Consider the following 25,711-nt stretch of genomic DNA (forward strand, 5'->3'; position numbering starts at 1 on the left):
TATTTTTTTAAACCAGACCCTTGCCCGACTACAACAACGTTGAAATCACCCGCAAAAATACTGCCAGTTTTAAATTACAACATTTCGACTGGAAGTAGAGGTCAAGCAAGGTCACACACACAATGAAAAATAAAGATCTAAAAGATTAAAAATATTGATGTTTAAAATCCTTGTAATTTGACACCCAATGACATCATCATGACGTAACTGAAGCGGTTTCATCTCCTATATCTAACACTATGTGAAATTTCAAGTTCATATGAGCTTAGGAAGGACACTTTTGTAAGGCGACAAGGGGCGCTGAGAAGAAGAAAGAAGTATTAAGAAACAAAATAAGTCGTTTTATATTTGGTTTGGGGTAACACCATGTGTGTAACACTCAGTTCTTTTCAGAACTGAGAAGTCTCCCGAACCTCCGATTATCTACTCTGTGGCAGTAGAATAAAGCAAGACAGTTCTCTAAGAACAAACTCTACCTGGCAAGTAGATACACACATGGTGTTATCGCAAACCAAATATACATTGATACCTCACCATGCAATGCCTCAAATCCTATATAAGATAAGTCGTGTTTGAAAACACAAATGCCCTGCAAGCCAGTCCGTTTCTTGACATTTGATACATGTAGCAATGAGTGTTTTTTTCACAAATAATCTTTGCCAGTGTTGTGCAATGCTGTGCTGTGGTTATTCTGCCCTGTACAATGTAGGTGGGAAAGACCATTGGGTGAAAACACTCATACACACTACAACTAACCCCCTCCCCCCCCTTCAAAAAAAAAAGGGTAGAAGGCTGGAAAGAATGATTGGGGAAGGATAATTGTAGGTGAGGAGGTGAGGAGGGGTGAGGGAAGGCAGAGGGGATAGTATGGAGGGAAGGCAACATTTATTTGGTTTAAGCCGTATTAACCTTGACATTTGACCTAGGGTCCAAAAGCAATGGGCTTCTTGTGGATCCAAAGACCAGTCCACAACCAAGTTTGCAGTTGATATATGACAAGTACTTCTTGAGGTATTGCTCAAACAACATTTATTTTTGTTTTAGTCATAATGATGACCTAAAGGTTTGGCCTAGGGTCCAAGAGCAATAGGGTGATCCCAGTACCAAATTCACAAACAAAGACCAAGCCACAAACCAAGTTTGGAGTTGATATGACAAGTACTTGTTGTACATGCACATGTACATGTACTATTTGTATTATATCTGTAAATTGTACTTTTATTCTTGTTGTCTATTGTTGCTATGCCTTTCTCGTATGTAATATACAGTCTCCTTTACACAGGGAAGACAAATTTCATGTTTTTTATCATGACAATAAATATTTTTAATCTTTAATCTACTTTACAAGATATTGCTCAGACAACATTTCTTTTGTTTTAGCCATAATGACAATTTGTTTTTGCCTGTAGTCCAACATCGACAGATCTCTGGGGATGGGGGAGGGGGGGGGATCACAAGACCAATCCACAAACCAAAGGCCAATCAACAAACCAAGTTTAGAGTTGACAAGTACTTCTCGAGATATTGCTCAGAAAACATTTCTTGTTTTAGCCAATATGTCACCCACATACATGTACATACAATGGCAAGACCACCACACCCTAACCGACTACTCGCCTACGAGGCAACTTTCAAGGAGTCTTTGAAATCCTTAGAGGCACAGGTTGGTGTTGCGTTTGCGGAGCTGACACTTTGAAAACAAGGCATTGTAAAACGACTAGCAGAGGCCAAGGAGAGTTCCACTGTCAAGCTGAAGAAACATTTCAAGGAAATGAGGAAGAACTAACCACAGCTATGAAGCTGTTTAGTTTGTTCTCAAGACCCAAGCAACTTCCAGGCAAAGGCCACAAGCACAAGAAAGAAGAGAGGCCACTGACTTTCTCCACCCAACAAAACCATGTTTTTTTTTCAAGACCACCCCATCTTCCAAAGAAAAATTAAAACCAATGTTGCACTGTGTCTCCTAATTAATAATATTTTGCTATAGTTTAAGCGAATATACTTGTGTGTAATTAATATTTTGTATAAATCCCATACTCATTACACAATAAACAATGGTTAATCGTAAATATAATAAAAGAAAGTCACTCGCAGGAAACCTAAGAAAAGCTACACGCTTTCCCGCCATTGCTCAACCCTGTCCCAACAGAGACAACATAATCTGTTAACAGATTTGGCTAAACAAAGCGGACAATTCATAACAAACCTCTCCAATGGTGATCTTTCTATCACTCAGAAAAATTGCATTGGGCAAAGATCTGAACTTCATTCCTACCCCCTGCCAAACCCACACGCTGTTCTCTTTTGATAAGTATAAATACCTTCAATCGAAGAATGAGAGTCAAATACATTATGCATAATAAGGCTTCCAAACTCACCCCTTTCAGTAATTGTGAGTGTCCAGTCCGTACATACTGTTGTTGTGCATTCACTTGTTCACAGTATGATGATCAATCTGTTTAGATCACATCTATTGCAACGGGAACAACTTTTTGGGGAAAATCCACTCCCAACATCCCCATTTTTCATACTGATTGAAATATAAACAATATTTTATACATAACATGGTCTCATGATATGGGACAAAATAAGTTTGATTTGTCTATCTTTCTTGATATAAAGGTTTAAATTTCAACTAAATTTACCTCTGTTTATGAGACGTTCCAGGTGGCGTGTGAAGTTGTTTTGCATGTTTATGATATAATGTTTGAAACATCGTGATTGCGGACGGTGGTATTTATCAACAAAAAGCTCTAGGCCAAGGAGTTTTAAATGGTTTCCTAGGTGCTTTCTGTGCATGAAAACCATTATTTGCTGAGGTCTGAAGGGGTCTCGAGGTTCAAAACCGAGACATTTGCAGTAGGAGATCAGTACTGACACCAGTACTTCCTAGATGGATACCAGCCCTTCTGAGACCAGTACTTCCTAGATGGATACCAGCCCTTCTGAGACCAGTACTTCCGAGATGGATACCAGCCCTTCTGAGACCAGTACTTCCGAGATGGATACCAGCCCTTCTGAGACCAGTACTTCCGAGATGGATACCAGCCCTTCTGAGACCAGTACTTCCGAGATGGATACCAGCCCTTCTGAGACCAGTACTTCCTAGATGGATACCAGCCCTTCTGAAACCAGTACTTCCGAGATGGATACCAGCCCTTCTGAGACCAGTACTTCCAAGATGGATACCAGCCCTTCTGAGACCAGTACTTCCTAGATGGATACCAGCCCTTCTGAAACCAGTACTTCCGAGATGGATACCAGCCCTTCTGAGACCAGTACTTCCGAGATGGATACCAGCCCTTCTGAGACCAGTACTTCCGAGATGGATACCAGCCCTTCTGAGACCAGTACTTCCTAGATGGATACCAGCCCTTCTGAGACCAGTACTTCCTAGATGGATACCAGCCCTTCTGAGACCAGTACTTCCTAGATGGATACCAGCCCTTCTGAGACCAGTACTTCCGAGATGGATACCAGCCCTTCTGAGACCAGTACTTCCGAGATGGATACCAGCCCTTCTGAGACCAGTACTTCCTAGATGGATACCAGCCCTTCTGAAACCAGTACTTCCGAGATGGATACCAGCCCTTCTGAGACCAGTACTTCCGAGATGGATACCAGCCCTTCTGAGACCAGTACTTCCTAGATGGATACCAGCCCTTCTGAGACCAGTACTTCCGAGATGGATACCAGCCCTTCTGAAACCAGTACTTCCGAGATGGATACCAGCCCTTCTGAGACCAGTACTTCTGAGATGGATACCAGCCCTTCTGAGACCAGTACTTCCGAGATGGATACCAGCCCTTCTGAGACCAGTACTTCCGAGATGGATACCAGCCCTTCTGAAACCAGTACTTCCGAGATGGATACCAGCCCTTCTGAGACCAGTACTTCTGAGATGGATACCAGCCCTTCTGAAACCAGTACTTCCGAGATGGATACCAGCCCTTCTGAGACCAGTACTTCCGAGATGGATACCAGCCCTTCTGAGACCAGTACTTCCTAGATGGATACCAGCCCTTCTGAGACAGAGACATTTACAATCTCAGACCGAGACCAAGACACCAAAAACGACAATGTTAACTAGACATGAATGCATTTGTGCCCAAATGCTTAGCTGTTTCATTAATAACGTTTTCAAAATTCTCAAGCGAATTTGTATTCAAAGCAGTTATGACCAATCCTGGCTATTTAAAAACATAATTTAATTTAATTTAATATACCATGTTCAGTTAGCAATTAATGACTTCAAGGTGCAAAAAATGAAACAATCATAAAAAATCATGTGATGACATCATCATGACGTTATTTCACAATTCACAAGAACTCGCCAATATCTAACAACCTACACTTTTCATCATGATGACATCATTACTTCTGGAGTTATAAGAGTTAAAAAAGTGCACCTTTAATGCCATGTCACGTGACCCCCCAATGATGTCATCGATCTGAAACTTCACACATATGATGCCTGCCTGACAATCAACATGTGTGTCAGTTTTGAACTTCACCACACAAATCTTCAAAAAGTCCATTTTGAAGAGTTTTAGTGACGCCATCTGTATTTTTGTTAAACTGCCCACCCTTGCCAGACACTAACGTCGTTGAAAGCAAGCTCATACATGTAGCTGTTGGCAATTTTGAATTACAAGGCACTTCCGGTTTGGACCGGAAGTAGAGGTCATGTGAGGTCACGCACACAAAATAAAATGAAGACCTTCAATTTATCTCTACCCAATCCCACAAACATACATGTATGGTCTCTTGTGCTGATTTGATAAAGATTTTTAAATGTTTAAAATCAACACCTTTAAGATGACGTCACGTGACAGGTGATGGCGTCATTATGACGTCATTGCAATTATGCAGACAATTGCATAAATACCTTTCATACCTTTCATCACTGAAAGTTTCATTGCAATTGCTCTTTAGGCACTATGCAAAAGGTCGCTAAAAGAACCGTGTGTTATCTGCTAAAAGAACCATGTGTTATCTCAATGGCTTTTTTTACTAACTAGAGTTGTTTATATCGAGAAATCCAATTAATTGAAACTGTTACTTGCTTCTTGGGATTACCATTCAAAATAATCTCAAACGGGACCAACAAGTTCAACAGATTGTCAGTATGGCTTCACGACGACTTTACATACTAAGTAAATTAAAGAAAAATCAAGTTCAAGCCAATGACCTCATTGTTATAATAGATGTTAAATTTGCATCGGGGATAAAGAATATTAATTTTGGTTTTTTATATCGTTGCGGTCCCCGCTGCCAAAACATAGGATTCGAACTGCCTCTAGCTGCCAGGCAACCTCGGTAGTCTAGTTGGTAAGACACTGCTCTAGAATTGCAAGGGTCGTGGGTTCGAATCCCACCCGAGTAACATGCCTGTGATATTTTTTCACAGGACTCGGGAAAGTACTGAGTATACAGTGCTAACACACATCGGTGTATGGGTAAAAAAAAACAAAATTAATAAATTAATATGACCTCATTGTTATTTATAAACTACATGTATACATTCGCCCATTACTCAAATCCGGTGTTGCTGTGTGGTCATCGGGAATCACTGAAACACAAGCTCATAACATTGAACAAGTTCAAAAAAGGGCTTTGCGTATTATTGCTTATCCGAATATTTTGTCTTATCTTGATCACTTGAATTTTTTTAGACTTGAATCATTGAATGAAAGGCGTAAACACCTAGTTCTTAAATTTGCCAAATCTCTGCTCATTTCTGATAATCATCGCCACCTCCTCCCCCAGAACATAAATCTAATTATTTGTCAGAGCATACTTTAAGAAACACCAGGCAACTAGAATACCTTCAGATAAAAACTCAAAGATACAAAAACTCGCCAGTCCCCTCAATGCTCCAGATGCTTAACTCAATCAGTTCACGATAACAGCTCCATTTCATTTCCTTTGTGCTCATGTTGTGTCCAAATCTCCCTTGCCTACAGAATGTTGCTGTTTTGTTTTAAACTCCCTTGTTTTGTTTTTATTTTGTGTCCACAAATCCCCCCTCATGTCTATAGCTCTTTTCCCAATTCCTGTTTGTCTGTTTAACTCTAGTAATATTTTTAATATTATTGTTTTATCATGTAAACTTGTCCATATATTTTTGATGTAATTTTATTGTTAACCAAATGCCATTAGTCTATGACTTTTTATTTGGTCTTGTATTTTTATATGAAAATAAACCAATATTGAATTGAATTGAAAGTTACATAACCAATGGGGAAAATAGTTTAAGTTGGAGAACAGACTCTAAAGTGTAGATTCGGTATATACCAGCTTCGGCTCATACATTCTATTCACGAATCTACACTTTCTCGTCCATTCTCCTTAACATATAACAATGGAAAAGACACAATAATTGCATCATGGATAAAGAATATTTTTATATTTTCCCCTATAATGTGAAGCACTCACTGTATCTTCAGCACTTCCCCCCAGGTCAGGTGGTAAAAGGATCCTACTACTCGGCTGTTATTAAAACCCCTGATGACTCCTAACACTTTAAAGCACCAGACTACCTGACCACTGAAAGTACCTTGTAACAAGATGCCAGTTTGAATTCTGCAATCAGTAGCAATAATGCTTCCCTAGGCACTGAAGAACTGTTTGATTTGAAAATGGTGCCCTTTAGTATTGTGTACTTAGCAATGTCTGCTAGTAAGATCCAAGATCACAATGACATAAGCCGAGTGTGATTAAAGTAACATCTAGCGTGTTTGCACAGTTGTTTAGAAAAAACATTGCATTGTTTGTAGGAGACTCCAAAATAGAGAGAGAACTACATAGAGAGACACCCTTTGCAGGGATCCTGGTGTGGGTTATTATCTAACTTTAAGGGTTCTGTTCTCTCAGTGAAGTGTGGCACGAATACAGTGCACATTGGCAATGCATTTGTCAGTTATAGGAGGTGAAATACATGTACATGTATTTCTGTAAAGTTGCTTTAAAGGGTCTATGTACTTTTTGTAGGACATACATGTACAACACAATGTCCACAGATTTACATTAAATAATAAGATAACATTAACTTAAACTTACACATTTTGAAGATAATGATAGTAGAAAGCTTCCTTGAAAATATTACTTGCTGAGGTGCTGTAGTTTTTGAAAAATGAGTTAAAAAAAGTCCAGGCATGCAACTGCCCATTGAAAAAAAAAAAGATTTTTTTTTTTTTCAAAGGCACCAACGCAAGTGCGGAGCGAAGCATCCGAAACGCCACGGGACACGAGACCCACCATGGTACTCTAGAAACTGTTGAGGTTTATCATGCTCTAAGGTGCATTGTTAGTATGTACTAGGCTTATTTTACATTTTTGTAGCTGTACATTGTTGTTGCCAGGCATATATAAGGCTTAAAAAAAAAAAAAAACTAAACAAACATCGTATATAAAAAAAAAAAAAAAAATAACGATTTTGTTTTTAAAGCACTTATCAGTTTTTTTAAAACGCGGAATTCGCGGAAACGCAGAAGAGTTGCATGCCTGAATGTCACAAAAATAATTTTCATCTCAGTGATCATGAGACGAAAATTATTTTCGCATCTACAAATGTGTTTTCATGACATTGTTTTACTCATTTCTCAAAATATTTTAAGGTTTGCTTTCTACTATCATCATCTTCAAACGGTGTAAATTTAATGTAAATCTGTGGACATTGTGTTTTGTGTTACAAAAAGAACCCAAATCTATTAAAGTCCTGTAATGAAAGCAAAACAAATTAACAATAATTGCTACTAACTATCTTCAAAATACTTCATACCACCAGTTTCTCAGCAAGTAGATCCCTAACAAATGATTTCCCTTCTGTAATCTGTGACACTGACTCTTTTCTTCCTGATGATTCCACTCTTTGTCCATCCAACAGTGATTTCAGGCGATGTATTTTCTTCAACAGATGTGTTCCAGAGTGGTCAGAGATTGTGTTGATGGTAAGATTCACAGCCTTCCGAAGATCACAGCGGTACTTCTTTAACTAAAAATAACAATTCAAAACAAATACTCATTCATTTCCATTAATATAGGGAACTCTTCAGCATGAAACAAAAGAAGTACTTTGATCAACTTTGCCAGCCTCTTTACAATCAACATTAGTCACACGTTTAAAGGTTACCGTAAGCCCCTTTCACACAAGAGTAGTTGTAGCATGTTTTTTAAATTGTTTTTTTTACTTTGTGTAAAAGGATAACAATTTTTGTACGATAAAATCTTGTCAAACATTGCTACTTTTTGTCAAATCCGGACCTATAAGACAATCAACTTTGCAGTTAACACAGCCGGAGTGGGTCGGCCGGCCATGAATATCACTCAGTGAAATCTAGCTTTTCTATTTTACAAACATGCCTCCCTTTTTAAAATGGAATAGTCAAGATTTTGCGGCAGTCGATCGAACATGTGACCCGTCATCTCGTGTTTCTGAACTTGTCTCCACTCCGTATCGCCTGCTGATGAATTTATGCAAGCTTTTCAAATAAGCCAATTGCGAGTTAAATTTGAAAAATGTCTGGTACAATGGCTTGCTTAGTTACAATGCACCATTTACATTTGAATTCCTCAGACTATCGAGTTAGGGGCAAGCTTTTGTGTAGCAACCTCCAGGATGAGCAAACTCCTGTACCATTGTGCCATACACATTCGTTCAGAATTGTGTATGGGTGTTCACCGTCTCTTAAATAACTACACAAAAGCTTGCTCCTAATCACGTGGTGTAGCAACTGTCTCGATAGTACGAGGAATTTGAATGTAAATGGTGCATCGTAAATAAGCGAGTACCAGACACTGTTCAATCTAACTCGCAAATGGCTTATTGATAAATTCAACAAACAAAAATTCTGCCTCAAAAAAATGTCCTACCACCTACCTTATTTTAACACGTGACATAATCGGAAACAGAATATTTTATTTATTTTACCCTAAAATTTTAATTTAAAACTTCATTTAAGTGTTTATTCTCTATGGCTCCCTGCACATGCTTTTTGCCTCTGACAATGACTATGCAAATAGGGGCAGGAGAGAGCCTGGGCTGGGGAGCCTATCAAAGCTGTAAAAAAAACTAAAACCCTTCAGCTTCCAAGAACACTGCCCCTTGACCCCACCAGGACCCTGATTTTGAGGTGCTCGTTGCCCCAGATACACCCACCCTCGACAAAATTAGCCAACATCTAATGTGCCCTAGCTATACAACATTGAAGACAATCTTTAGCTGGCGAATTTTGACCAAGGATGTTTGCAAAATCATCAAGTTAAGGGAACCATTGTTTGTTGAACGACGTCCTGAGCACTGTCTTCAAACTTGCGGATATGTGGCAACTGTTTGTGTGTGACCTTTTGCATCGCATGTCAAGGGGCTGTATTCATTCATGCTGGTGCTACTTTCTGCAAATTTCTTTGAATCCATGATGGTTGTATTGATATGTGAAAGCTACATGTAGATGACAACAAATAAACAATCAGCACTCATGAAGTTTATGGCAAGGGACCATGGTAATCTTGTTGTCATGTGAAAATATAACCTTTTTCCACAATTGTTTTACTTTACAACCTTTTCCCACATTTTACTATTATTATATTTAATAGTGGGATAACACTAACCTGTACATCGTTTGTTTCAGTAAATGTCTTGTATACTCTGGTTTCCTGAAGTTGTTTATTTCGAAGCATTTCATATTCTTTCAATGCTTCAGCTGAGATGGTTTCTTGAAGAACTACAACAAAATATCAAATTGAAACTAGACATTAGGTGTTTGTGAAAAATCACAAGCTGTTCCGTGTTGTTTTGCTTCGATTAAGTGATTTAAAGGCAGTGATGGACACTATTGGTAATTACTCGAAATAATGAGTAGCATAAAACCTTACTTGGTAACGAGTAATGGGAAGCTGGGGAGCTGTTGATGGTATAAAACATTGTAAGAACCTGCTTCGTCTGAAGTAACATAGTTTTTCGAGAAATTTTCCACAAATTTGATTTTGAGTCATCAGATTTAGAATTCCAGGTCACAAAATCAAGCATCTAAAAGCACACAACTTCGTGTGACAAGGGTGTTTTTTCTTTCATTAATATCTCGCCACTTCAATGACTGATTGAGCTCAAATATTCACAGGTTTTTAATTTTATGCTTATGTTGAGAAACATCAAGTGAGACGACTGGTCTTTGACAATTACCAATAGTGTCCACCGTCTTTAAAGCTTTATAGTTGTTCTGATATCACGATAGAAGACTCTTGATATTTGAAACTTTTGTCACTTAAGTATGCCTAAAAACCTGAACCTGGTCTTTATTCTGTTACTAAATCTGAAGGAAGTTTTAAAACAGAAATAAAGGTAAACATGTGGTCATAACTTTAAAGCTCAAAGGGTTTATAACTGAACATAAATTGCAAATTGGGTGTGTTGTTCTTAAAATATGGTCCCACTTACAACTGACCCGGAAGCAAAGGTCAAAATTGAGTCAAGGTTAACAACAGCTTATTTCCACTACCTTAGGAATCTTTAAATGATTTTTTTTGAAAATAGGTTGTGTTCTTCTTGAGATGTGGTGCTGAAAAGATTAACTAATTTTGATTTACCGAAATTTGACAGCTCATGACGTCACAGTAACAAAATGATGTTTATCATACTAACTAGCGGGAAACCTGCTCTACGCGCGGGTCCCGCTAGAGTACCGCGCTGTTTCAATTTCACAAAGCACAAAGATTTATCTTAACTTTGTATCAATCTTAATTACTAAGCAAAGAGTGACGTCACAATACCAATTACCCACATACGTTCTGCCCCCATTCGCCCTGCAATATTTAGTTTCTAATCGTGCATCAGCGCGCTGGTACCCGCGCACACATTTATGGTTCGCGGTTCCTTGACAACAAAGGGCGGGCTTTCGCGTACACAATTTTAATTAATCTTTCTAGCGCGCCCAATTTAAAACCTTTTGTTTTCAAATTTACATTACAAACACTTGAAGATATATAGAAACGAAAACAAAAGCCCATAGAGTGACACAATTACTAAGAAGATGTCAAATGGACCAGAAACCGGTTGCTAAGGTAATCATTTCGCAGCAAATTTATGTAAAAAACATTTAATTAAACTAATTAATTTCTCAGTTTCAGAAGTTTTTGTGAAGATTTAAAAAACAAATTTCACAAGATGAATGGTTTAAATGACCAAACATGCTTACACTTTCTTACTACCTTTTTTTTCCAAACGTTATTTGAGGCATTTTAGAAACCATAATTTTGAGCATTATGCTACTGTTCTCGAGGCACTTTTATAGACTTAGGAAAGAAACAAACTTACAAAGTGCACACAGCCTTTATAAAGCACAGGGGAAATTTAAAAAAGTTAGAACCCAGCCGAGAGAATTGCCACCCATGTCCTAAAAGGACAAAACTTCATCAGTCAGGAGGAATAACAGAAGACTTTTCAAAACGAGGCCAGGTATCAAGTTCAACTTATTGACAAATTTATTCATGAAGTAATGTAATTGGGGGGGGGGGGATGGAGTTTGAAAGGGCCTTATTTGGAGGTCACATTGTTATCATACTTGGCAAAAAAATACAACATAACAACATAGCAAATTACATTAAATAAAGAAAAAATTTAAATGGCTCATTGAATAATATTGTTTTATTTCCACTTGTTTTTATAGAGCCACTCATAACCATTTGTGTCGAGTGAAAGTGTGTCAGCAGTCATGGAGTAAAGACACACTTGCAGTTCATTATACATCCTGCGAAGCGAATTTTGACATCACAGCCCTGCCCCCGCAGTGCAGCAAATTCACAGGAGTTAAGCACTTAAAGCTCGGTTCATACTTCCTGCAACTGCGAAGGCGAAGCGAATGTTGACGTCATAAATTCGCAACAGTTCAACTCTGCTCAACTCACTTGCGAATATCGCTGCAAAGGGCAGGTTGTAGCATCAAGTTCACGATAAATTCGCATCGCATTCGCGAGAAGTATGAACCGGGCTTTAGTCAACTAATGGGAATTAATTCAATGCAATTTTTTGACGTAAAAAGTATGTAGCGAGATTTTAATTTATAGCTCCTGCTATAATTGCGAAGGCGATACAAATTTTGTCAATAGCGAATGTTTCGCAGAGTTGATTTCAGTTCAACTGTTATCAACTTTGATATCACAAATTTGCCAGTTGAACACCTGCGAACCATTTGCTGTGAAAATGGAGCTGTGACGTTAACATTTGTATCGCATGTGCATTTGCAGGAAGTATGAGCTGGGCTTATAGGGTGTTACTGTAAGGCCAAGCTTTATTTCAACGGAGGATAAAGCCCAGTTCATACTTCCTGCGAATGCGAATGCGAATGCAATTCAAAGTTTTACGCTACAGCTCCATATTTCGCAGTGATGGAATGTTTCGCAAGAGTTGACCACAAGTCAACTGACCCATTCGCAGTCACAGGAAGTATGAACCGAGTTTCAAAGCTCTTAAGAAGGCGAAACAAGTCCTCAAAATGAGTGGGGTTCCATCAAGGTTGCCACTCTATGAAGTGCAACAAACCAGTGCTCTTTCCATGAAAACTCAGCTGGGCTCCTGAACCAAAAATAGAAAATTGGAAAGGTTTGTTTAAGCCATGTTATACTAAAATAAATATGAGGCATAGATACAACAAGAAAAGCTAAGTTTACAATTTATTTTAGTTTACCAGGTGGTTGTATGGGGTTGTGTTTGCTAATCAACTAGCAAAATAATGGGGTGTATTAATATTAGAGATGGGTGACTATTGCGACTAGTGTTGTAGTTCGTTTTATTGATTGGTTTAGTCGAGTCGCGGCTACGGTTTTTCAACTACTCGCTTAATCCTGCCGCCACGACTACTAAAAAATAGTTGCGACTACTTCAAAAAGAGTCATTGTTCATGAACCCAGTAGGCCTAAAATATTCAAAATCAGAGTTTTTTCGCATTTTAATTATAAAAAATGTATGAACAATAGATCATAATGAGAGTAACCAATGGCAGTGGAGTAACTGAAATATTAACAATGGTAATGAAAGCATTATTAAAACTTACCATTCATCATTGGCTGACTGAGGTGCGTTTTTGACTTGGTGTGCTGACTGCTCTTCTTACGTACGCTGTCGCTAATATACGTGTGCGGTTCTGTTCAGTGCTCACTATCACTTACAGTAGTGTATAAATACCATACGAACAGACACACATGACAGACGGAAAAGTACCACCAGTACCCACAAAATAAAGCAAAGCAGTTTACAGACTTCCAAGAACTTCATACTCAAATGAAGAATTTTCTATTATTGATTTATTTCTAAAACTTACAACGTTAATTTTACAGCCAAAACATAAGTGCCTTTTATCCACCAACAAAAAATATTAAAAAAAATTACCCTTTTTTCACAGACGGATTAATCATATTTTTTTTTCGTTTGGACCTTGTCAAAATTAGGCTCAATATGACGTGAAAGAGGTCTAGTTGTCAGAATAAATGTTATAATCATGAATAATGGTACTATTGGTGAAAGTAAACCCTTCGCGAAAACTTTGTTTGTTTACTCAGCAACTTAGTGTGCTTAAATGCCCGAAAGTCGCGCATGCGCATAAACTAATCTTCGCCGCAGAACGTACGTGTACCCACCCTGTTCCTTGTTTGTACTCCGTTTTTTTTTTTTTCCAGTCATTTTTTTCCTGTCCCGTACCCTTTCCCCTATTATTTCCTTTGCCCCGTTAATTTTCCGTACTGATAATTATTTTCTTGTCCGTTTTTTCCCGCTTTGTATTAATTGTCAGTCGATGTAATGTTGTTCCCGTCCCGTTCATTGTCACCCGTTCGCGCATTTTTGAAATGTTTTTTTTGTTTTGTGCAAATTCCTGTACTGCGGCTCCCGCTCGACAGGTAAACTGGGCAGTTAGCACACCTGAATACCTGCTACGCAAAACAATGTGCACTGTTGATGATCTGATCATAGTGCAAGGGGGTGATGCGTTACACAATGACCACGTGACGACAGTAAAGTTGCAATGACATCATCAGATCACATCAAGAAATCAGTGTTCTGTCAACTGTTACTTTAAAAAAAAAAAATAACATAACAATATTCAGGAAACACCCATCGAATTGCGTTCAAAAGATATTGTGAAGCACAATGTGTGACACATGCAAGCTGCCATATATTACACCAAACCAATCCAATAACTTCATAATGAAATAATAACTGATAATTAAGTTTATAAACTTCGGCTGGTTGTAAAAGTATCGGTAACCAAAGCTTAAAAATCATTTCTTCTGTGGCTAGTACTACGGTAAAGCTTATCACTTCATTGGAGAACCCGACGTCCAGGAAAAAACGATTTGTTTAATAAATGCTCTGAAAACCTGTGCCCCAAAACATTCAGTGCTCTCCTCAGTGAGAGTGTTGGACTTCACCCTGATTCACTAGCATTTCACAAAACCAGTCTACCAAAGGAAATGTGTGTCCTTTATTCTGTGTGTTTAAATCCAATGGTAGAACTAACACCGCTTCCACTCTGTTTAAATCCAAATTGCTTGTACTGTACGCGCGCGCTGCCCTAAGCAACAGTGAAAACGGGGTGCAAAATCCCACAAATTTTTGTGTTTTTTTTTGCTCAAAAATTGTCAATTCTAAACGGATTTTGTTCAAAAATAGGTTAGTGTCAAGACGGAGTCAGCTCCTTTCTTCCGGTAAATTTGGCGAGGTTTGATGGGATGTTCAGGGAGGAGATCCAATAACACACACACACACAGACACACACCCACAGACATGATTCTGCTATTTATTACACGCAAGTGTAACTTCAACAAAAAAGAGGAAATTACAAAGTTTCAATGATTTTGTATAGTACATGTACATGTGGTTTTTTTTCTGAATGGTAACCCCCTGAGAGAGAAAAAAAGAAAGAAGGAAATTAGCTGATCCTAGGAGAAGTTGCATACTTAAGGTACCGATGGTATCTATACTATTAAAGCCGTAACCCGCGCCATCTTGGATTGAAATTAGAAGGTCCAGTGGCATGGCATCTTTGTGGAATTCAACACGACTGTGTCGTTTCAGACGTCTTACAAAACCCTGAACCGAACTCCCTCTTATGAGTCGTCCGATTGGCTGGTCACGAGCGATATCTTCTTACATGTGTGGTTGTCTGGTTTTGATATGGGCCACCTGTTGGTCGAAGGGGGAGAAGACATAGGCTGCACACAGAGCCACCTCTGTGGTTACAGTCTGGTTTTGATATGGGCCACCTGTCTAAGGGGGAAGCCGTAGGCTGCACACAGAGCCACCTCTTTAGGTTTGAAGTGGATGGCGACCTCGGACTTCCATTAACATTCCAGAGTGACTCATTGATGTTGCGCAGAGGGGTAAATGGTATGGTTTATATACCAGTTTGTACAGGGGGTTAATTTCGTGTGTTAAATAAAAATAATTAAGGCTTTATGAGAAACAAAAATACATGCGTCTGTTACAGATGTGTAACTCGCTCAAGTCACTCATGTAGGCCTACCCAACTTTCCAGCATTTTTAACGCATCAAACAGCAACCCACTGTTGCTAATAATTTTGTTTGTTCCATTTAACCCTGTACCATTGGTGGTACAGTCCATATGTCATCCCCAACACACAGAACGTATACAGGCAGAAATTGCAATATTTTCAAAAAGAAAGTGAATACAATACTGATTCTTTTCATATAGGTTTTGCCAGTTAAACCTCCAAAAGAGTACATCAAATTACCATTGAATACATTGTAGTATGCTTTGAGAGTTACGGACTTTGTGAAACATCAACGGCTGTTTTGAAGCTGTAAACGAACATAACATTGGTCAAAGTTCTGAAGCAACAAAATTGTTAGAACTTAAAGCAGTTTGGTCAGGACTCAGGATGTACATTTGCCAAATCCGTTTGGTATTAAGCAATCGGCCGTCGGGTTTAATTTCACGTGTTAAATAAAAAATGTTAAGGCTTTATAATTATGAGAAACAAAAATACATGCGTCTGTTACAGATGTGTTTATAAGTCACTCATGTAGGTCTACCCAACTTTCCAGCATTTTTTAACGCATCAAACAGCAACCCACTGTTGCTAATAACTTTATTTGTTCCATTTAACCCAGTATCATTGGTGGTACAGTCCATATGTCATCCCCACGCACAGAACGTATACAGGCAGAAATTGCAATATTTTCAAGAAGAAAGTGAATACATAATTGATTATTTTCATATAGGTTTTGCCAGTTAAACCTCCAAAAGAGTACATCAAATTACCATTGAATACATTGTAGTATGCTTTGAGAGTTACGGACTTTGTGAAACATCAACGGCTGTTTTGAAGCTGTAAACGAACATTCTATTGGTCAAAGTTCTGAAGCAACAAAATTGTCAGCAGTTTGGTCAGGGCTCAGGATGTACATTTTGCCCCAAATCCATTTTGTATTAAGCAATCGGCCGTCGGGTTTTGTTAACAAAAGAGCCCTATGTGCGGCTGAATCGGGTACTACATTTTTACAAATTTCTCCATACAAAATTTACAAACTGGACGTACAAACCCTCAAAATAACAAGGCAAATGTTTTCTAAAAGTCAAATAAGTGAGAGGATGTAGGAGTAGTCATTAAAGACCAATAAAATTACCGTTTCTATTTAGTTTGTAAAGGGTTACAGAGAACATGTAAAGTTGGATGTTTTATCAGGGGACTTCATCACGCGGGGCGCGCGCCCCGGCGGATGTTTGCCAGAAAGTTTACATGAGAATTAATTGATATGAGAATAAACTAAAAATTAATGAGGCCGACGCTCTGTTACTCCCAAAAGCGGTGGTAAAAACAGTAGATTAGATATCTGTTGCACAGCGTGTTCCGAAAACTCGCTTTATTTGGTGCTCCGACAACTTTGTATATGCGTCGTTGGGCGCTCGATAAATCACGATGGATGGAGCCTAAGATTCTAAAATCGTGTGAACGATTGGAAACAAAGCAACAAATCATTCAACATATTATAGCAACCAATCATTAAATGTATTTATTTTCCATACAGTTTTGCAGAAATTAACTTTGTCGTTAAAGTTTTCCGAGCCGTCCATACCAACTGGCGCGGTTTTTCTTTTAATCTGCTTTTAATACCATAACTTCTTCCTTTTCAGTCAGATAAACTCCGCGGCTATAGTGGCTGTAATTATGAGTTTGTTTTAAAGGAGGGTACCACTTTCATACAAGCCTTTTTAGTCAGATAATTATCTCATCTGCTATTAGCAACGGTGATTCATTGTTGAGGGAGAGACCAGACTCTTGCGAGCCTTTAGTCGAGTAAATCCGCGGCTATCGGTGACTATGGATCTGTTGCAGAGGGAACCAAACACCACTGCTGATTCCAAATTCATCGTGTTATACAATTTGTCTGATTGGCTCTTTGACAAAGACCGCCCGACTTGTTGGCAATGGGACGACACTTGACTAATCCGCGTGTATTTGAATTATACCCAATGTGCTCAACACAATCAAATAAGCGTGTCATTATAGCAGTGTACGTGCTATATTTTTAGTCCCAATTCAATGCCTAAATAACTTGATAAGGTACTGATGGTATGTAACTTATCCCAATTCAATGCCTAAATAACTTGATATGGTACTGATGGTATGTAACTTATCCCAATTCAATGCGTGAATAACTTGATATGGTACTGATGGTATGTAACTTATTCCAATTCAAGGCCTGAATAACTTGATAAGGTACTGATGGTATGTAACTTATCCCAATTCAATGCCTAAATAACTTGATAAGGTACTGATGGTATGTAACTTATTCCAATTCAATGCCTGAATAACTTGATAAGGTACTGATGGTATGTAACTTATCCCAATTCAATGCGTGAATAACTTGATAAGGTACTGATGGTATGTAACTTATCCCAATTCAATGCCTAAATAACTTGATATGGTACTGATGGTATGTAACTTATCCCAATTCAATGCGTGAATAACTTGATATGGTACTGATGGTATGTAACTTATTCCAATTCAAGGCCTGAATAACTTGATAAGGTACTGATGGTATGTAACTTATTCCAATTCAATGCGTGAATAACTTGATAAGGTACTGATGGTATGTAACTTATCCCAATTCAATGCCTAAATAACTTGATAAGGTACTGATGGTATGTAACTTATTCCAATTCAATGCCTAAATAACTTGATAAGGTACTGATGGTATGTAACTTATTCCAATTCAATGCCTGAATAACTTGATAAGGTACTGATGGTATGTAACTTATCCCAATTCAATGCGTGAATAACTTGATAAGGTACTGATGGTATGTAACTTATTCCAATTCAATGCCTAAATAACTTGATAAGGTACTGATGGTATGTAACTTATTCCAATTCAATGCCTAAATAACTTGATATGGTACTGATGGTATGTAACTTATCCCAATTCAATGCGTGAATAACTTGATATGGTACTGATGGTATGTAACTTATTCCAATTCAATGCCTAAATAACTTGATAAGGTACTGATGGTATGTAACTTATCCCAATTCAATGCCTAAATAACTTGATAAGGTACTGATGGTATGTAACTTATTCCAATTCAATGCGTGAATAACTTGATATGGTACTGATGGTATGTAACTTATCCCAATTCAATGCGTGAATAACTTGATATGGTACTGATGGTATGTAACTTATCCCAATTCAATGCGTGAATAACTTGATATGGTACTGATGGTATGTAACTTATCCCAATTCAATGCGTGAATAACTTGATATGGTACAGATGGTATGTAACTCATCCCAATTCAAGGCCTAAATAACTTGATATGGTACTGATGGTATGTAACTTATCCCAATTCAATGCGTGAATAACTTGATATGGTACTGATGGTATGTAACTTATCCCAATTCAATGCGTGAATAACTTGATATGGTACAGATGGTATGTAACTTATTCCAATTCAATGCCTGAATAACTTGATATGGTACTGATGGTATGTAACTTATCCCAATTCAATGCGTGAATAACTTGATATGGTACAGATGGTATGTAACTTATCCCAATTCAATGCGTGAATAACTTGATATGGTACTGATGGTATGTAACTTATCCCAATTCAATGCCTAAATAACTTGATAAGGTACTGATGGTATGTAACTTATCCCAATTCAATGCCTGAATAACTTGATATGGTACAGATGGTATGTAACTTATCCCAATTCAATGCGTGAATAACTTGATATGGTACTGATGGTATGTAACTTATCCCAATTCAATGCCTGAATAACTTGATATGGTACAGATGGTATGTAACTTATCCCAATTCAATGCGTGAATAACTTGATATGGTACAGATGGTATGTAACTCATCCCAATTCAATGCCTGAATAACTTGATATGGTACAGATGGTATGTAACTTATCCCAATTCAATGCGTGAATAACTTGATATGGTACTGATGGTATGTAACTTATCCCAATCCAATGCCTGAATAACTTGATAAGGTACAGATGGTATGTAACTTATCCCAATTCAATGCCTGAATAACTTGATAAGGTACAGATGGTATGTAACTTATCCCAATTCAATGCGTGAATAACTTGATATGGTACAGATGGTATGTAACTTATCCCAATTCAATGCCTGAATAACTTGATATGGTACAGATGGTATGTAACTTATCCCAATTCAATGCCTGAATAACTTGATATGGTACAGATGGTATGTAACTTATCCCAATCCAATGCCTGAATAACTTGATAAGGTACAGATGGTATGTAACTTATCCCAATTCAATGCCTGAATAACTTGATATGGTACAGATGGTATGTAACTTATCCCAATTCAATGCGTGAATAACTTGATAAGGTACTGATGGTATGTAACTTATCCCAATTCAATGCGTGAATAACTTGATATGGTACAGATGGTATGTAACTTATTCCAATCCAATGCCTAAATAACTTGATATGGTACTGATGGTATGTAACTTATCCCAATTCAATGCGTGAATAACTTGATATGGTACTGATGGTATGTAACTTATCCCAATTCAATGCCTAAATAACTTGATAAGGTACTGATGGTATGTAACTTATCCCAATTCAATGCCTGAATAACTTGATATGGTACAGATGGTATGTAACTTATCCCAATTCAATGCGTGAATAACTTGATATGGTACTGATGGTATGTAACTTATCCCAATTCAATGCCTGAATAACTTGATATGGTACAGATGGTATGTAACTTATCCCAATTCAATGCGTGAATAACTTGATATGGTACAGATGGTATGTAACTCATCCCAATTCAATGCCTGAATAACTTGATATGGTACAGATGGTATGTAACTTATTCCAATTCAATGCCTGAATAACTTGATATGGTACAGATGGTATGTAACTTATTCCAATTCAATGCGTGAATAACTTGATATGGTACTGATGGTATGTAACTTATCCCAATTCAATGCCTGAATAACTTGATATGGTACAGATGGTATGTAACTTATCCCAATTCAATGCCTGAATAACTTGATAAGGTACTGATGGTATGTAACTTATCCCAATCCAATGCCTGAATAACTTGATATGGTACTGATGGTATGTAACTTATCCCAATTCAATGCGTGAATAACTTGATATGGTACAGATGGTATGTAACTCATTCCAATTCAATGCCTGAATAACTTGATATGGTACAGATGGTATGTAACTTATCCCAATTCAATGCCTGAATAACTTGATATGGTACAGATGGTATGTAACTTATCCCAATTCAATGCGTGAATAACTTGATATGGTACTGATGGTATGTAACTTATCCCAATTCAATGCCTGAATAACTTGATATGGTACAGATGGTATGTAACTTATCCCAATTCAATGCGTGAATAACTTGATATGGTACAGATGGTATGTAACTCATTCCAATTCAATGCCTGAATAACTTGATATGGTACAGATGGTATGTAACTTATCCCAATTCAATGCCTGAATAACTTGATAAGGTACTGATGGTATGTAACTTATCCCAATCCAATGCCTGAATAACTTGATATGGTACTGATGGTATGTAACTTATCCCAATTCAATGCGTGAATAACTTGATATGGTACAGATGGTATGTAACTCATTCCAATTCAATGCCTGAATAACTTGATATGGTACAGATGGTATGTAACTTATCCCAATCCAATGCCTGAATAACTTGATATGGTACTGATGGTATGTAACTTATCCCAATTCAATGCCTAAATAACTTGATAAGGTACTGATGGTATGTAACTTATCCCAATTCAATGCGTGAATAACTTGATATGGTACTGATGGTATGTAACTTATCCCAATTCAATGCGTGAATAACTTGATATGGTACTGATGGTATGTAACTTATTCCAATTCAATGCGTGAATAACTTGATAAGGTACTGATGGTATGTAACTTATCCCAATTCAATGCGTGAATAACTTGATATGGTACTGATGGTATGTAACTTATCCCAATCCAATGCCTGAATAACTTGATATGGTACTGATGGTATGTAACTTATCCCAATTCAATGCGTGAATAACTTGATAAGGTACTGATGGTATGTAACTTATCCCAATTCAATGCCTGAATAACTTGATATGGTACTGATGGTATGTAACTTATCCCAATCCAATGCGTGAATAACTTGATACATGTAAGGTACTGATGGTATGTAACTTATGCCAATTCAATGCCTGAATAACTTGATAAGGTACTGATGGTATGTAACTTATCCCAATTCAATGCGTGAATAACTTGATATGGTACAGATGGTATGTAACTCATTCCAATTCAATGCCTGAATAACTTGATATGGTACAGATGGTATGTAACTTATCCCAATTCAATGCCTGAATAACTTGATATGGTACAGATGGTATGTAACTTATCCCAATTCAATGCGTGAATAACTTGATATGGTACTGATGGTATGTAACTTATCCCAATTCAATGCCTGAATAACTTGATATGGTACAGATGGTATGTAACTTATCCCAATTCAATGCGTGAATAACTTGATATGGTACAGATGGTATGTAACTCATTCCAATTCAATGCCTGAATAACTTGATATGGTACAGATGGTATGTAACTTATCCCAATTCAATGCCTGAATAACTTGATAAGGTACTGATGGTATGTAACTTATCCCAATCCAATGCCTGAATAACTTGATATGGTACTGATGGTATGTAACTTATCCCAATTCAATGCGTGAATAACTTGATATGGTACAGATGGTATGTAACTCATTCCAATCCAATGCCTGAATAACTTGATATGGTACTGATGGTATGTAACTTATCCCAATTCAATGCCTAAATAACTTGATAAGGTACTGATGGTATGTAACTTATCCCAATTCAATGCGTGAATAACTTGATATGGTACTGATGGTATGTAACTTATCCCAATTCAATGCGTGAATAACTTGATATGGTACTGATGGTATGTAACTTATTCCAATTCAATGCGTGAATAACTTGATAAGGTACTGATGGTATGTAACTTATCCCAATTCAATGCGTGAATAACTTGATAAGGTACTGATGGTATGTAACTTATCCCAATTCAATGCCTGAATAACTTGATATGGTACTGATGGTATGTAACTTATCCCAATCCAATGCCTGAATAACTTGATATGGTACTGATGGTATGTAACTTATCCCAATTCAATGCCTGAATAACTTGATATGGTACTGATGGTATGTAACTTATCCCAATTCAATGCATGAATAACTTGATATGGTACTGATGGTATGTAACTTATCCCAATCCAATGCCTGAATAACTTGATATGGTACTGATGGTATGTAACTTATCCCAATTCAATGCGTGAATAACTTGATAAGGTACTGATGGTATGTAACTTATCCCAATTCAATGCCTGAATAACTTGATATGGTACTGATGGTATGTAACTTATCCCAATCCAATGCGTGAATAACTTGATACATGTAAGGTACTGATGGTATGTAACTTATGCCAATTCAATGCCTGAATAACTTGATAAGGTACTGATGGTATGTAACTTATCCCAATTCAAGGCCTGAATAACTTGATAAGGTACTGACGGTATGTAACTTATCCCAATTCAATGCCTGAATAACTTGATAAGGTACTGATGGTATGTAACTCATCCCAATTCAAGGCCTGAATAACTTGATAAGGTACAGATGGTATGTAACTTATTCCAATTCAATGCCTGAATAACTTGATAAGGTACCGATGGTATGTAACTTATCCCAATCCAATGCGTGAATAACTTGATACGGTACAGATGGTATGTAACTCATCCCAATTCAATGCGTGAATAACTTGTTTTCAACTAGTGGTTTAATCCCAACGAGACCTGGTTCTTGAAAATTTTACAGAGACGAAGTCGAGCATGTATTAAAAAAATAAAATTAAAAAAACGAAAAAATTACGTTTTTGGAGGATTTTATTTCTTAATTAAAACCTTAGTTTATCCCTTTTCGTCGGAATTCCGCCAAACGGCAGAAGAATCTAATCCCTGGAGGATTTCAAAGAGCTTATTCAAGTGACTCAAAAGTGATATAGGTCTGTAACTCTTAGGAATGGCTGGATCTTTCCCAGGTTTCAGTCACAAACCACAAAAGACACCGCACACCTCGGCTTGTCTTCTGATGTGAGGCATAAGAGAAACAAATGTATAAAAAACTGCAGAGGATTAAGAAAAGGTAGTTGGATCTCTGTTGGTGTGTCAATCATTCTCCCAGCGTCTTGGTACAAGCTTTTTGTGGATAATTTAAACCATGGAGGTAGAACTAGTGTTTATAATATTTTAAAATTCTGAACTACAAACCAAATATTTGAAAGATGAATAGTTAATACAACAAATTAAATTAAAATTAATTCTGACTGATTGCTTTTGTTATACGATCCGATTCACAACCCAACCGACCCGCAAAGCATAACAAAGAACAGCTCCAAAATATATCAAAGACCTTGATCGCGCAAAGTTGAAAATTTCTGAACGTTATTTCACGACTTACAGCATGCACATACACAAGGTTGAGAATTTAATTTTTGCACTGTCCGTATGCGGAGCGTGACGCATTGACACTCGCAATTCACATTATACAACCCTCCAGCTCGAGCAGTATGCGGAGCGTGACGCATTGACACTCGCAATTCACATTATACAACCCTCCAGCTCGAGCAGTATGCGGAGCGTGACGCATTGACACTCGCAATTCACATTATACAACCCTCCAGCTCGAGCAGTATGCGGAGCGTGACGCATTGACACTCGCAATTCACATTATACAACCCTCCAGCTCGAGCAGTATGCGGAGCGTGACGCATTGACACTCGCAATTCACATTATACAACCCTCCAGCTCGAGCAGTATGCGGAGCGTGACGCATTGACACTCGCAATTCACATTATACAACCCTCCAGCTCGAGCAGTATGCGGAGCGTGACGCATTGAAACTCGCAATTCACATTATACAACCCTCCAGCTCCAGCATCTGATGGGTGAATAAGCACGTACCGGAACATAAACAAAACATCCAAACAAAAACCACAATTATTGTAAGCAGAGCCATAGCAAATACTAAAAGTAATACACAATAATTGTTTTAGGACAACATTGGAATGAAAGAAGGCCACCAAACTTTGGTAAAAGCCTGAATCTTAGTTCATTTTCTTTAAAAAGCAATGAAAGAAATTTAAACATTTAAGTCTGTTGCTTAAAATTTCATTTGTCCAAAAATGTAATAATAACAATAATAAGACTTGTAATGCACACGTATCCACCCTGCTGGGTGTTCAAGGCCCAGTAAAACCAACAAACAAAACAAAAACAAAGAAAAAAACAGACACAACAAAATTAATCCTTGAAAACCTGTGACATAAGATAAGTTTTGAGAAGAGATTTGAATTTTGTGGTACAAAGACGAGATCTAAGATTTAGTGGTAGAGAGTTCCAGATGCGTGGGGGAGCTGAAAAAAAAGACCTGTCACCCAATGAGTGTCGAGACTTGGGTTCAATGAGGAGAAGCATGGAACTTGATCGAAGATTCCTTGATGGAGTGTAAACTTGAAGCAGTTCAGATATATAGTGGGGAGCCTTGCCATTAAGAGCTTTGTGGACAATGAGCTTTCAAGATGATTCGTTGAGAAATCGGGAGCCAGTGAAGTTGTTTCAGAATGGGAGTGATACAACAGGTTTTCTAGACAGTGTCACAATGCGGGCAGCAGTATTTTGGAGGCGGGAAATCTATGGGCAACTAAAAAAATAATACTTTAAATTGATTACCTGTATTTTCATTATCTTTCTGACATGGTTTGTCTCTACATGTAACTGAAGTTTTCGTTGTTGCAACTACTGCAGCTTGCTGTTGAGCCAGAGATGCCTTTATACGGGCTTTCCTTGATATATCCTCTTGTGCTAGTCTGTCAGCCTCAGCTAAATTGATTTATCATAAAAAACAAATAGCATCCTGGTATTATTAAAATATAAAATGGTAATTGGTCACTCGTTCATATTGTTTTTAAAGGGATGCTGCAGTGAATTCAAATAAAACAATTAATTTTGCTGTCATTTATTTCTGATATATGTATTGAACATCAAGAAAATGTGTTTTGTTTATTCCCGACATATCTGACTTTCGTAATTAGCGAATAAGTCATGCCCCCCCTTTTGTG

The 25,711-nt window shown here is 37.6% G+C and overlaps 1 protein-coding gene across 5 annotated transcripts in view; it reads right to left on the reverse strand.

Moving 5' to 3' along the window:
* Positions 1 to 25,711, reverse strand: part of LOC139938483 (mRNA export factor GLE1-like) — a 117,485-nt gene that overhangs the window by 21,000 nt on the left and 70,774 nt on the right. For all 5 annotated transcript variants that reach the window (XM_071934041.1, XM_071934039.1, XM_071934042.1 and 2 more), the window contains 3 exons: positions 25,323 to 25,472; positions 9,613 to 9,725; positions 7,784 to 7,996 (listed from right to left, as the gene is read on the reverse strand). In XM_071934041.1, the coding sequence (XP_071790142.1) occupies positions 7,784 to 7,996; positions 9,613 to 9,725; positions 25,323 to 25,472 (476 nt within the window). The remainder of the gene's footprint in view (positions 1 to 7,783; positions 7,997 to 9,612; positions 9,726 to 25,322; positions 25,473 to 25,711) is intronic.

Source organism: Asterias amurensis, chromosome 6 (assembly GCF_032118995.1).
Source record: "Asterias amurensis chromosome 6, ASM3211899v1".
Lineage (NCBI taxonomy): Eukaryota > Metazoa > Echinodermata > Asteroidea > Forcipulatida > Asteriidae > Asterias > Asterias amurensis.